The following is a 15,701-nucleotide window of genomic DNA, read 5'->3' as shown; positions in this document are numbered from 1 at the left end:
TAAGTGGCCGTGACGTCACCACGATACACACAGACACACAGAGACACACACAGACACACACACACACAGACACACACACACACAGAGACACACACAGACACACACACACAGACACACACACAGAGACACACACAGACACACACACACAGACACACACACGTGTGTTGGTGGTGGTGGCGTTGGTGGTGGTAGTGGTGGTGGCGTTGGTGGAGGAGGCTCGTGAAGGACGCTACTGGGCAGTTGGAGGCAGTCGCCCTCCAACAACAACGGAGGGCGGAAGAGCGACGCTCACAACAACGAGCGGAGCGCCGGGTGGATAAAGCACAGCAAGTTGCCACAGTAGGGGGCACAGGTGGTGCATCAGCCAGTCGTCTCGGTCATCTCGGTCAGTCGACCCGTGGCACCTGCTGGGTCTGCCCCGTGACCTCCTGCCAGCGGGCGTTCGACACTTCACGTGGCCTCAGGGTGCACATGGCCTGGCACAAGCGTCGTGGTGACGTCACCGCCACTTAGTGGCGAATGGCGGTTGTTGTTGTTGTGTGACTATGTGTATGTGTGTGTGTATAAGTGCGTGTATGTATAAGTGTGTGTGTATGTATACGTGTATGTGTGTATATAAGTGTGTGTATGTATAAGTGTGTATGTGTATATAAGTGTGTGTGTATGTGTGTGTGTATATGTGTGTATGTATAAGTGTCTGTGTGTGTGTGTGTATAAGTGTGTGTGTGTATATGTGTGTATGTATAAGTGTCTGTGTGTGTGTGTGTAAGTGTGTGTGTATATGTGTGTATGTATAAGTGTCTGTATGTGTGTGTGTATATGTGTGTATGTATAAGTGTCTGTGTGTGTGTATAAGTGTGTGTGTATGTGTGTGTGTATATGTGTGTATGTATAAGTGTCTGTGTGTGTGTGTGTATAAGTGTGTGTGTGTATGTGTGTATGTATAAGTGTCTGTGTGTGTATGTGTGTGTGTATATGTGTGTATGTATAAATGTCTGTGTGTGTGTGTATAAGTGTGTGTGTATAAGTGTGTGTGTATATGTGTGTATGTATAAGTGTCTGTGTGTGTGTGTGTATAAGTGTGTGTGTGTATGTGTGTATGTATAAGTGTCTGTGTGTGTATGTATAAGTGTCTGTGTGTGTGTGTCTGTGTGTGTGTGTATATGTGTGTATGTATAAGTGTCTGTGTGTGTATGTATAAGTGTCTGTGTGTGTGTGTGTATGTGTGTATATGTGTGTATGTATAAGTGTCTGTGTGTGTATGTATAAGTGTCTGTGTGTGTGTGTCTGTGTGTGTGTGTATATGTGTGTGTGTATAAGTGTCTGTGTGTGTGTGCTCGCCTCCTCTGCTTGTGTAGGCGCAAGAGTCCCCGGAGACCCGAGCACTCGCTCAGAGATTCACGCAGCCTCAGCTACTCGCCTGCAGAGCGACGTGCAGCACTCGCACGGTACTCACCCGCTCGCTCACCCACTCGCTCACCCACTCACTCACCCGCTCGCTCACCCACTCACTCGCCCACTCACCCACTCACCCACTCACCCACCCACTCACCCACTCACTCACCCACTCGCTCGCCCACTCACTCGCTCGCCCACTCACTCACCCACTCGCTCACCCACTCGCTCACCCACTCGCTCACCCACTCGCTCGCCCACTCGCTCACCCACTCGCTCGCCCACTCACCCACTCACTCACCCACTCACTCACCCACTCGCTCACCCACTCGCTCACCCACTCGCTCACCCACTCGCTCGCCCACTCGCTCACCCACTCGCTCGCCCACTCGCTCGCCCACTCGCTCACCCACTCGCTCGCCCACTCACCCACTCACTCGCCCACTCACCCACTCACCCACTCACTCACCCACTCGCTCACCCACTCGCTCACCCACTCGCTCACCCACTCGCTCGCCCACTCGCTCACCCACTCGCTCGCCCACTCACCCACTCACTCGCTCACCCACTCGCTCGACCACTCACCCGCTCACTCACTCACACACTCACCCACCCACACTCACACACTCACTCACTCGCTCACTCACTCACCCACTCACACACTCACCCACTCGCTCGCACACTCACCCACTCACCCACCCACCCACTCACTCACCCACTCACTCACTCGCTCACCCACTCGCTCGCCCACTCACTCACTCACTCACCCACTCACACACCCACTCACCCGCTCACTCACTCACACACTCACTCACTCACCCACTCACTCACCCACCCACTCACACACTCACTCACTCGCTCACTCACCTGCTCACTCACTCACCCACTCGCTCACCCACTCGCTCGCCCACTCACCCACTCACTCGCCCACCCACTCGCTCGCCCACCCACCCACTCACTCGCTCAGAGATTCACGCAGCCTCAGCTACTCACCTGCAGAACGACGTGCAGCATTCACACGGTACTCACCCACTCGCTCGCCCACTCACCCACTCGCTCGCTCACCCACTCGCTCGCCCACTCACCCACTCGCTCGCCCACTCGCTCACCCACCCACTCACTCGCTCAGAGATTCACGCAGCCTCAGCTACTCACCTGCAGAACGACGTTGTTGCTGTGTGTACCTGTGTGTGTGTCAGTGTCCGGCAAAAACAACCCCCGACCTCCTCCTGGTGCCGGACGTCAACGCTGTGGTGGGCAGTGCCGTGGGGGGAGGAGGGCCAATTCCGATCGGCCATTCCCCCTCATGGCGTCTGTGACCACCACAGCGTCCAAATGGGGGCTCTGGACGGGTGCGAGGGGCTGGTAACCCCTCCACCTTCAATTAACTACCGCTAAACTACGATGCAAAAAACGTGTTATGCTTGTGCCGGAGGCCCCGGGGGGACAAGCGTCGATGACGTCTCCTGGTCAAACCCCATTTGGCGGAGCCAGGAGATTGAATCCTTACCCTCGAATGTTTGAACGCTCACTGCGGAGGAGAGGCTGCCACTCCTCTGTCGGGAGCTGGACCGGTACCGCCTGGATCTCTGTGGTAATTAGGAGGTCCGGTGGACCGCCTCTGGCTCCTGCCACAATGAGGGGTGGACAGTCCTCTACTCGGGGCAGGAGACTGCCAAACAACAGGGAGTGGCTCTTCTGAAAAAAGGAATGAAGGGGGCGTGGGAGCGTGGCGGTGAGGTGTGGGAAGCTGTAAACTCCAGGATACTCTGGGCTCGCCTTCCCATCAACCGGAGGCGAGGAGTGGTGGTCGTGGTTACTTATGCCCCCACCGAATACGAACATCCGTGGAGGGATGCAGGCAAGGCCGATGAGTCAGATGCCTTCTACGACCTCCTGTCACAGGTGCTGGCTAAAGTGGCCACTCGGGATAGAGTCATCTTGTTGGGTGACTTCAATGCCCAAGTTGGTCATTATGCTAACACCTGGTTTGGAGTGATTGGAAGGCATGGGCCAGATCAGCTCAATAACAACGGTAGGAGGCTGCTAGATTTTTGTGCAGCCCATGGGCTTGTAATCACCAACACGCTGTTCCGGCATCGGCGCATCCACACAACATCATGGATGCACGCCGGGTCCAAGCAAGAACATTTGCTGGACTACATAGTGACGGACCAGCGCATACGGGCCCATGTCCTTGACCCCACGACCTACCGTGGAGCTGATCTGCCCTCTGACCATCGACTTGTCATCTGTAAGATGCGCCTGCCATTCTTCCACTCCGGTGGTGGGTGTACACTCAGGACCCCATTCCAACCTAAGGTGGCCTGGTCTCAGCTAGCTGATGAAAGTTGCAAGTGAGAATTTAATCATTGCTTGCAGCTGGGGTTGGCATCGTCCCCCACTCCTGATGTCGAGGGGAAATGGCCGAGGTTTAGGACTGTGGCTCATTTAGCTGCAATGGCTGCTTTGGGTAAACGGTCCAGACCACCGCAGAGACCCTGGCTGACAGAGGAGGTGTTCAGGCTGGCTGAGAAAAAGCGACAGGCCCACTCTCATCGGCTACAGCATCCCACGTCGGAGAATGAGGCTGCTTACCGCAGCCTTCGCTCGGAGGTTCGGAGAGCCGTGAGGCGCTGCAAGGATGGGTGGTGGTCGCGGGTTGCTGAGAAGATGGAGTCTGCCTCAGTGGCCCGCGATCACAAATCGCTCTTTAATTCAATCAAAAAAGTAACCTGCAGCGCCACACCTATTGCCATCATTAGGGGAAAGAACGGTGATCCAATCTCCGACCCCTTAGGAACAGGTTTGCAGATTTGCTGAGCATTTCTGTGAGGTCCTGGGGGAGGGAAAATCCCTCAGCCTGGAAAACTTCGTGGGGCAAAGTGGGGATGACCCTGCTGAGGGAGGCTGCGGTGCCTCAAATATTGGAGGAGGAAGTCACCCCTTGTGAGTGACTGGCTGAGGTGCCATCTGTTGAGTGAACAAAAATCGTGTTACAGAGTGTTATCCAGAGGTCGCAACCGGGTACCCGATAACCGTACCCTACCCGATACCCGGCTACCCGTACCCGGCCGGGTACAGGTAGCCGGGTAGGCCGTGAGTCACTGGTGAGTCACCCTTTGTCACTCATTTCCCAACGTCTTGTGTCTCTTCTCACAATTCAAGTTCCTAGAATCAACCCACCCGCGCCTGCAACGTGGCTTCATCCCAGAGGTCGCAATCAGGTACCCGATACCCGTACCCGTACCCGGGTACGGGTAGGGTACGGGTACGGCCAGGTACGGGTACCCGTTTACGACCCTGGTACGGCCGGGTACGGGTAAGGAATCAAAACCCGTTTGCGACCTCTGGTGTTATCCCTTCACCATGTAGGTAACCACCACCACTACCACCACCTCCAGCCACCCCAACCCCCGACACGCGGCGACGCCGATGGAAGGAGGTTGGACTTGCGAAATACGACAATCTATTTATTTGTAGTCAAGAGGAAGAGGGGGGGAGGGGGAGGGGGGATGGGTGCAGCCGGTCGACGCCACAAACTATTAACGAACAAAAAAATAAAACCACCACACAAACCGAACGCTGGAACCGAATAGCCGATGTACGTAACCGCCCCGGTAGACGCGATTTCCCGCAACCTCCCACCCTCCCCCGAGCGCGAAGGAACGAACAGGGAAGAAACAAGAGGAGCGCACTCACGCACGCACAGATACACACGGACGCACAGACACACTTACGAACGCACAGACACGAACGCACAGACACGCACGGACGCACTTATGAACGCACAGACACGAACGCACAGACACGCACTTACGAACGCAGACACGGACGCGCTGACACACGGACACACTTACGAACGCACAGACATGAACGCACAGACACGCACGGACGCACTTACGAACGCACAGACACGGACGCGCTGACACACGGACACACTTACGAACGCACAGACACGAACGGACGCACTTACGAACGCACAGACACACTAACGCAGACACACACGGACACACTTACGAATGCAAAGACACACACGGACGCTCTGACACACGGACGCACTTACGAACGCACAGGCACGAACTCACAGACACACACGTACGCACTTACGAACACTCACGAACGCACAGACACACACACTTACGAACGCACAGACACGAACGCACAGACACGAACGCAGACACACACAGACACACTTACGAACGCAGACACACACAGACACACTTACGAACGCCCTGACACACTTACGAACACACAGACATGGACGCACTGACACGGATGCACTTACGAACACACTCACGAACGCACAGACACACGGACACACTAACGCACAGACACACACACGAACGCAGCCACACGAACGCGCAGACACGAACGCACAGACACGGACGCAGACACACACGGACACTTACGAATGCACAGACACACTAACGCACAGACACACTTACGGACACACAGACACACGGACGCACTTAAGCACGTACTTACAAACGCACACGCGGATGTATGGACGGACTTATGGACGGACGCACAAACGCACGCGACGCCCGACACGACGCAGTGCCCCAACACCCCTCCCTCAACATGCACAGAACACATGTACAGCACACGCAACATACGTACAGCACACACACGCAACGTACACACACACACGCAACGTAATGTACGTACAACACACACACGCAACGTACACACACGCAACGTACACGCAACACACACACACGCAACGTACACACACACACGCAACGTACACACACACACGCAACGTACACACACACACACACACAACGTACGTACACACACACACACACACAACGTACGTACACACACACACACACACACAACGCTACACACACAACACACGCAACGTACACACACACAACGTACACACACACACACACACAACGTACGTACAACACGCAACACACACACACACACAACGTACGTACACACACACACGCAACGTACACACACACGCAACGTACACACACACGCAACGTACACACACACACGCAACGTACACACACACACAACGTACGTACAACACGCAACACACACGCAACGTACACACACACACACACAACGCTACACACACAACACACGCAACGTACACACACACAACGTACACACACACACGCAACGTACACACACACAACGTACGTACACACACACACACAACGCTACACACACACACAACGTGTGTACGTGCACGGCAGGTAACCACAGCCCCCTCCTCCCACTCCACCCCACCTCCCCTCTCTCTCTCTGCGCCCTACAGAGCGGAAACTTTTAAACTTTGAACTTTTGTTTATTATTATTATTTAAAAAAAACCCACGACATCAACACAACTCTAGACGCCGCTGGACGTCTACTGGGCGGGGGGAGGAGGGAGAGGGGGGAGGGAGGGTGGACAACAACAACAACAACAACAACAGAGCGAAGAGCTTCGCCGCTTTACGGATTTCCTCCAGAGTCTAAAAATAACAAAAAAAATCGCGCGCGTTGGTGCGTGCGTGTGTGTATGTGTGTGTAGATGTGTGTGCGTGTGTGCGTGTGTGCGCGTGTACGTGTGCGTGTACGTGCGTGTACGTGTTTGTGTACGTGTGTGTACACGTGTGTGTACGTGTTTGTGTACGTGTACGTGCGTGTGTGTGCGTGTGTGTGTGCGTGTGTGTGCGTGTGTGTACGTGTGTGTGTACGTGTGTGTGTATACGTGTACATGCGTGTGTACGTGCGTGTGTACGTGCGTGTGTGCGTGTGTGTGTATGTGCGTGTGTGCGTACGTGCGTGTGTGTGCGTGCGTGTGTACTTGCGTGTGTGTACGTGCGCGCGTGTACGTGCGCGCGTGTACATGCGTGCGTGTGTGTGTACGTGCGTGTGCGTGTGTGTGTGTACGTGTGTGTGTACTTGCGTGCGTGTACTTGCGTGTGTGTGCGTGTGTGCGTACGTGCGTGTGTGCGTACGTGCGTGTGTGTGTACGTGCGTGTGTGCGTACGTGCGTGTGTGCGTACGTGCGTGTGTGCGTGTGTGTGTACGTGCGTGCGTGTGTGTGTGTACGTGCGCGTGTACGTGCGTGCGTGTACTTGCGTGTGTGTGCGTGTGTGTGTACGTGCGTGTGCGTGTGTGTGTGTACGTGCGCGCGTGTACGTGCGTGCGTGTGTTTACGGGGAGTGGTGGCGCTGCGGTTAGCTCGCTACCGCCCCTCCTCCAGCAGGACGCCAACCCCAGCACATCCTCCAGGGCTCAGCGGCCCACGGTGGTGGCGGTGGTGGTGGTAGTGGTGGTTGTAGCGGTGGTGGTGGTGGTGGCGGTGGTGGTTGTAGTAGTGGTGGTTGTAGCGGTGGTGGTGGTGGTGGCGGTGGTGGTGGTGGTTGTAGTGGCGGTGGTGGTGGTTGTAGTGGCGGTGGTGGTTGTAGTAGTGGTGGTTGTAGCAGTGGTGGTTGTAGTGGTGGTGGTGGTGGTTGTAGTAGTGGTGGTGGTGGTTGTAGCGGTGGTGGTTGTAGTGGTGGTGGTGGTTGTAGTGGCGGTGGTGGTTGTAGTAGTGGTGGTGGTGGTTGTAGCGGTGGTGGTTGTAGCGGTGGTGGTTGTAGTAGTGGCGGTGGTGGTTGTAGTAGTGGTGGTGGTGGTTGTAGCGGTGGTGGTTGTAGCGGTGGTGGTTGCAGTGGTGGTGGTGGCGGTGGTTGCAGTGGTGGTGGTGGTGGTTGTAGTGGTGGTGGTGGTTGTAGTGGTGGTGGTGGTTGTAGTGGTGGTGGTGGTTGTAGTGGTGGTTGTAGTGGTGGTGGTGGTGACAAGCTCGAAACTTCATCTTCACTCCCACTCACTAACGTGGTGGTGGTTGTGGTGGTGGTGGTTGTGGTTGTGGTGGTGGTGGCGGTGGTGGCGGTGGTGGCGGCAGCTTCACGGGGAACTGAAGTGGGGGGAGAAGACAGAGAACAACGACAGCGGAGTGAGACAGTGGCAAACACTCACTCACTACACTCACTCCACTCACGAAACTCACTCACTACACTCACTAAACTCACCCACTCATTCACTGACCCACTCGCTCACCCACCCACCCACCCACTCACCCACCCACCCACCCACCCACCCACTCACCCACCCACCCACCCACTCACCCACCCACCCACCCACCCACCCACTCACCCACCCACCCACCCACCCACTCACCCACCCACCCACCCACCCACCCACTCACCCACCCACCCACCCACTCACCCACCCACCCACCCACTCACCCACCCACCCACCCACCCACTCACCCACTCACCCACTCACCCACTCACCCACCCACCCACCCACTCACCGCCGCTTGTCCCGCGACCTCTCCGTAGGAGGCTTTGGCTTCCGCCTCGAAGCCTCCTCCTCCTCCTCCGACGAAGATGACGATGACGACGACGACGACGACGTGGCAGAGGAGGAGGAGGAGGAAGAGGTGGACGACGACGATAAGGAGGAGCTGGAGGAGCTGGAGGAGCTGGAGGAGGAGGTGGAGCGCTTGGGTCCGTGGCCGTGTCCGCAGGCGGCACTCTCCCCGTCAGCCCCGCCCCTCCTCCTCCTCCGCCCAGAGCGGCCCCGCCCCTCCCCCTGATCCCTCTCACGCTCCCTGCAGGACACGGGGGGAGGGGGAGGGGGGAGGGGGTGGGGGGAGGGGGTGGGGGGAGGGGGTGGGGGGAGAGGGAGCGGGGGGGGGCAACGTCAGACGTTGGTCGGGTTCTGAACATTCGGCGTTTTTGGTACAGCCACAGAGACCCACAGAGATGAGTGCGTTGGGAAGTGAGCGGGTGAGCGGGTGAGCGAGTGGGTGAGTGAGTGGGTGAGTGAATGGGTGGGTGGGTGAGTGAGTGGGTGAGTGAGTGGGTGAGTGAGTGGGTGAGTGAGTGAGCGGGTGAGTGGGCGGGTGAGTGAGTGGGTGAGTGAGTGGGTGAGCGAGTGGGTAAGTGAGTGAGTGGGTGAGCAAGTGGGTGAGTGGGTGAGTGAGTGAGCGGGTGAGTGAGTGGGTGAGTGAGTGAGTGGGTGAGTGAATGGGTGGGTGGGTGAGTGAGTGGGTGAGTGAGTGAGTGAGTGAGCGGGTGAGTGAGTGAGGGGGTGGGTGGGTGAGTGGGTGAGTGGGTGAGTGAGCGGTGAGTGAGCGGGTGAGTGAGTGGGTGGGTGGGTGGGTGGGTGAGTGAGTGGGTGAGTGGGTGAGTGAGCGAGTGAGCGAGCGAGTGAGTGGGCGGGTGAGCGAGCGGGTGAGCGAGTGGGTGAGCGAGTGGGTGTGTGGGTGAGTGGGTGGGTGAGTGAGTGGGTGAGCGAGCGGGTGAGTGGGTGAGTGAGTGGGTGAGCGAGCGGGTGAGTGAGTGGGTGAGCGAGCGAGTGAGTGGGTGAGTGGGTGAGTGAATGGGTGGGTGGGTGAGTGAGTGGGTGAGTGAGTGGGTGAGTGAGTGAGCGGGTGGGTGGGTGAGTGAGTGGGTGAGTGGGTGAGTGAGCGGTGAGTGAGTGAGCGGGTGAGTGAGTGGGTGGGTGGGTGAGGGAGTGGGTGAGTGGGTGAGTGAGCGAGTGAGCGAGCGAGTGAGTGGGCGGGTGAGCGAGCGGGTGAGCGAGTGGGTGAGCGAGTGGGTAAGTGAGTGAGTGGGTGAGCGAGTGGGTGAGTGAGTGGGTGCGCGAGTGGGTGAGCGAGCGGGTGAGTGAGTGGGTGAGCGAGCGAGTGAGTGGGTGAGTGAGTGTGTGAGTGAGCGAGTGAGTGGGTGAGTGAGTGAGTGAGTGAACGAGTGAGTGGGTGAGCGAGTGAGCGAGTGGGCGAGCGAGTGGGTGAGTGTGCGAGTGAGTGAGTGAGTGAGTGAGCGAGTGAGCGGGTGAGTAAGTGAGCGAGTGGGCGAGCAAGTGAGTGAGTGAGTGTGTGAGCGAGTGAGTGGGTGAGTGAGCGAGTGTGTGAGTGAGTGGGTGAGTGTGTGAGTGAGCGAGTGGGCGAGTGATTGAGTGTGTGAGTGAGTGGGTGAGTGTGCGAGTGAGTGAGCGAGTGAGTGAGTGGGTGAGCGAGTGAGCGAGTGAGCGAGTAAGTGAGTGTGCGAGCGAGTGGGTGAGCGAGTGGGTGAGTGAGTGAGCGAGTGAGTGGGTGGATGAGTGGGTGAGTGAGTGAGTGGGTGAGTGTGCGAGCGAGTGGGTGAGCGAGTGGGTGAGTGAGTGAGCAAGTGAGTGAGTGTGTGAGCGGGTGAGTGAGTGGGTGAGTGTGCGAGTGAGTGAGTGTGCGAGTGTGTGAGTGAGCAAGTGAGTGAGTGAGTGAGCGAGCGAGCGAGTGAGTGAGCGAGCGAGTGTGTGAGCGGGTGTGTGAGCGGGTGAGTGGGTGAGTGAGTGAGCGAGTGAGTGTGCGAGTGAGTGAGTGAGTGTGTGAGTGAGCAAGTGAGTGAGCGAGCGAGCGAGTGAGTGAGTGAGTGAGTGAGCGAGTGTGTGAGCGGGTGAGTGGGTGAGTGAGCGAGCGAGTGGGTGAGTGAGTGGGTGGGTGAGCGGGTGAGTGAGTGGGTGAGTGTGCGAGCGAGTGGGCGAGCGAGTGGGTGAGCGAGTGAGTGGGTGAGTGAGTGAGCGAGTGAGTGAGTGTGTGAGTGGGTGGGTGAGTGAGTGAGCGAGCGAGTGAGTGTGTGAGTGGGTGGGTGAGTGAGTGTGTGAGTGAGTGAGTGGGTGAGTGGGCGAGTGAGTGTGTGAGTGAGTGGGTGAGTGGGCGAGCGAGTGAGCAGGTGAGTGAGCGAGTGAGTGTGTGTGTGAGTGGGTGGGTGAGTGAGTGGGTGAATGGGTGGGTGAGCGGGTGAGTGAGTGAGTGGGTGGGTGGGTGAGTGAGTGGGTGAGTGGGTGAGCGAGTGTGTGAGTGAGTGAGTGGGTGAGTGGGCGAGTGAGTGTGTGAGTGAGTGGGTGAGTGGGCGAGCGAGTGAGCAGGTGAGTGAGCGAGTGAGTGTGTGTGTGAGTGGGTGGGTGAGTGAGTGGGTGAGTGGGCGAGCGAGTGGGTGAGCGAGTGAGTGAGTGGGTGGGTGAGTGAGTGGGTGAGTGGGTGAGCGAGTGTGTGAGTGAGTGAGTGGGTGAGTGGGCGAGCGAGTGAGTGGGTGAGTGGGCGAGCGAGTGGGTGAGCGAGCGGGTGAGTACCGTGCGAGTGCTGCACGTCGTTCTGCAGGCGAGTAGCTGAGGCTGCGTGAATCTCTGAGCGAGTGGGTGAGCGAGTGAGTGAGTGAGCGAGTGAGTGAGTGTGTGAGTGTGTGAGTGTGTGAGTGGGTGAGCGAGCGGGTGAGTACCGTGCGAGTGCTGCACGTCGCTCTGCAGGCGAGTAGCTGAGGCTGCGTGATTCTCTGAGCGAGTGCTCGGGTCTCCGGGGACTCTTGCGCCTACACAGGCAGAGGAAGCGCGCACACACACACAGACACTTATACATACACACATATACACACACACACAGACACACACACACAGACACACACACACAGACACTTATACATACACACATATACACACACACTTATACACACACACACAGACACTTATACATACACACATATACACACACACACACTTATACACACACACACTTATACACACACACACAGACACTTACACATACACACATATATACACACACACACAGACACTTACACATACACACATATATACACACACACACAGACATTTCCACACATATATACACACACACATACACACACACACATATATACACACACACATACACACACACTTATACACACACACACACACACTTATATACACACACTTATATACACACACACTTATATACACACACACTTATAAACATACACACACATACACACACACACATACTTAAATACACACCCACTTATATATACAAACACACACTTACATAAAAATAAAACAGGAGGGTGTGTTAAGGTGTTTAAAAAAACAAAACACAAAACAGAAAGCTTTTGCAAGGAATCATGTCACTGCAAAAACCACTAAAACTTTGCGGTGAGCATGCAAACTAAAACATTTCGCCGCGTCTCAAAGAGTCTCAGACCAGAGAGAAAGCCGTCTCTGGCGTGGCCCAGAGGTCGCAAACGGGTTCCGATTCCTTACCCGTACCCGGCCGCACCAGGGTCGCAAACGGGTACCCTACCCGTACCCGGCCGGGTACGGGTAGCCGGGTATCGGGTAGCCGGTTGCGACCTCTGGCGTGGACCAATCAGTTTCAAAGACAATGCATCAACAACTACCGGAGGATGCTTCTTTGTATACTTCCTCCGATATCCGTGGCACCTCACCAACCGCGCCACTCACTCACTCACAGGGTGTGGCTACTTCCTCTGATATCCGTGGCACCTCACCAACCGCGCCACTCACTCACTCACTCACAGGGTCTGGCTACTTCCTCCGATATCCGTGGCACCTCACCAACCGCGCCACTCACTCACTCACTCACAGGGTGTGGCTACTTCCTCTGATATCCGTGGCACATCACCAACCGTGCCACTCACTCACTGACTCACTACTTCCTTTGATATCCGTGGCACCTCACCAACCGCGCCACTCACTCACTCACTCACAGGGTGTGGATACTTCCTCTGATATCCGTGGCACATCACCAACCGCGCCACTCACTCACTCACTCACAGGGGGTGGCTACTTCCTCTGATATCCGTGGCACCTCACCAACCGCGCCACTCACTCACTCTCTCACAGGGTCTGGCTACTTCCTCTGATATCCGTGGCACCTCACCAACCGCGCCACTCACTCACTCACAGGGGGTGGTTACTTCCTCTGATATCCGTGGCACCTCACTAACCGCGCCACTCACTCACTCACAGGGGGTGGTTACTTCCTCTGATATCCGTGGCACCTCACAAACCACGCCACTCACTCACCTCACTCACAGGGGGTGGTTACTTCCTCTGATATCCGTGGCACCTCACCAACCGCGCCACTCACTCACTCACTCACAGGGGGTGGTTACTTCCTCTGATATCCGTGGCACCTCACAAACCACGCCACTCACTCACCTCACTCACAGGGGGTGGTTACTTCCTCTGATATCCGTGGCACCTCACTAACCTTGCCACTCACTCGCTCACTCACAGAGTCTGGCTACTTCCTCCGATATCCGTGGCACCTCACTAACCGCGCCACTCACTCAGAGGGTCTGGCTACTTCCTCCGATATCCGTGGCAGTGCCAGCCCCCACCAGGGTTCATCCCTGTCGCCGCCCCCAACCTCCAACCCATGCTCACCCCACACCAAAGCATCCACAACGCCGCCACCACCACAACCCTCCCTCAAACGGCTACCCGTTTGCGACCCTGGTGCGGCCGGGTACGGGTACGCCGTGAGTCACTGGTGAGTCGCCGTTTGTCACTCATTTCCCAACGTCTTGTCTCTTCTCACAATTCGAGTTCCTAGAATCAACCCACCCGCGCCTGCAACGTGGCTTCATCCCAGAGGTCGCAATCGGGTACCCGATACCTGTACCCGATACCCGGCCGGGTACGGGTAGGGTACGGGTAGGGTACGGGTACCCGTTTGCGACCCTGGTGCGGCCGGGTACGGGTAGACCGTGAGTCACTGGTGAGTCGCCGTTTGTCACTCATTTCCAACGTCTTGTCTCTTCTCACAAGTCAAGTTCCTAGAATCAACCAACCCGCGCCTGCAACGTGGCTTCATCCCAGAGGTCGCAATCGGGTGCCCGATACCCGTACCCTACCCGGCCGGGTACGGGTAGGGTACGGGTACGGCCGGGTACGGGTTACGGGTACCCGTTTGCGACCCTGGTGCGGCCCGGTACGAGTACGGCTAAGGAATCAAAACCCGTTAGCGACCTCTGACGCTCACCGCTCTGGCTGGCCTGTGGCAGTCGGAGGAGTCGGAGGAGACCCGGAGCCTCGCTTGCTGCAGTTGTTGCCGCCTCCGCTGCCGCTGCTGCGCCTCCCACCGTCTCTCCTCTGCCCCCTGCCCCGTCCCCCCTTCTCCCCGTCCTTCGATCGCTCCCCCCCCTTCTCCCCGTCTCTCTCCTTCGCCCGGCGGTCTCCATCTCTCACCGTCGCCCCTCTCTCCCCGGCCCTCTCCGCTCTCTCCCCGCCGCCGCCGCCGCCCCGGCCCCTCTCTCCTCTCTCCGCGTCCCTCTCCCGGCCCTTCGCTCTCTCCCCATCTCTCTCCTCTCCTCTCTCCCTGCACTTGTCCCGCTCACAGTCTCGGGACGCGCCTCCGTCCACGCGCCTCCCCATCTCTCGCTCACCTCCACCGCCCCTCTGCTTCTCACGGTCTCTCTCCCTGTCTCTCTCCTTCGCTCTCTCCCTGTCTCTCTCCTTCGCTCTCTCGCCATCTCTCTCAGTCTCTCTCTCCCCCCTGCCCTTCTCTCTCTCCCCCCTGCCCTTCTCTCTCTCAGTCTCTCTCTCCCCCCTGCCCTTCTCTCTCTCTCCCCTGCCCTTCTCTCGCTCCGTCTCTCTCTCCCTGCCCTTCGCGCTCTCAGTCTCTCTCTCCCTGCCCTTATCTCTATCCGGCTCTCGCTCGGTCTCTCTGTCCGGCTCTCTCTCCCTGCCCTTCTCACTCTCAGGCTGTCTCTCCCTGCCCTTTGCTCTCTCATTCTCTCTCTGCCTGCCCTTATCTCTCTCCGTCTCTCGATCCTTCTCTCGCTCCGGCTCGCTCTCCCTGCCCTTCTCTCTCTCCCTGCCCTTCGTACTCTCTGTTTCTCTCTCAGTCTCTCTCTCCCTGCCCTTTTCTCTCTCCCTGCCCTTCTTACTCTCTGTCTCTCTCTCCGTATCTCTCTCAGTCTCTCTCTCCCTGCCCTTCTTAATCTCAGTCTCTCTCTCCCTGCCCTTCTCTCTCTCAGTATCTCTCTCTGTCTCTCTTTCCCTGCCCTTCTTACTCTCTGTCTCTCTCTCCCTGCCCTCATCTCTATCCGTCTCTCTCTCCCTGCCCTTCTTAATCTCAGTCTCTCGCTCCGTCTCTCTCTCCCTGCCCTTCTTAATCTCAGTCTCTCTCTCCGTCTCTCTCTCCCTGCCCTTCTTAATCTCAGTCTCTCTCTCCGTCTCTCTCTCCCTGCCCTTCTTAATCTCAGTCTCTCTCTCAGTCTCTCTCTCCCTGCCCTTCTTACTCTCCGTCTCTCTCTCCGTCTCTCTCTCCCTGCCCTTCTTAATCTCAGTCTCTCTCTCCCTGCCCTCATCTCTCTCCCTGCCCTTCTCTCTCTCCGTCTCTCTCTCCCCATCTCCCTCCTCCTGCCTCTCCCCACCCCTCGTCGCCTCCTTCTCGACCTCCCCGCCCTTCACTCTCTCCCCGTCCCCGCCCTTCACTCTCTCCCCGTCCCTCCCCTTCGCTCTCTCC

General features: G+C 57.3%; 1 protein-coding gene across 1 annotated transcript; it reads right to left on the bottom strand.

The window, feature by feature from the left end:
- Positions 1–4,855: 4,855 nt before the first annotated feature.
- LOC144952990 (uncharacterized) lies at positions 4,856–15,670 on the bottom strand (the record flags this gene model as incomplete). The annotated part of the gene is made up of 4 exons (XM_078883473.1): positions 4,856–8,303; positions 8,703–9,002; positions 11,653–11,742; positions 14,214–15,670. Coding segments are annotated over 4 exons (1,857 nt in total), but the record flags the coding sequence as incomplete, so codon positions are not given.
- Positions 15,671–15,701: the final 31 nt, after the last annotated feature.

The sequence above is a fragment of the Lampetra fluviatilis genome, chromosome 71 (assembly GCF_964198595.1).
Source record: "Lampetra fluviatilis chromosome 71, kcLamFluv1.1, whole genome shotgun sequence".
Taxonomy (NCBI): domain Eukaryota; kingdom Metazoa; phylum Chordata; class Hyperoartia; order Petromyzontiformes; family Petromyzontidae; genus Lampetra; species Lampetra fluviatilis.
The sequence above is the reverse complement of the archived record's forward strand: the minus strand, read 5'-3'. Positions and strand labels throughout refer to the sequence as shown.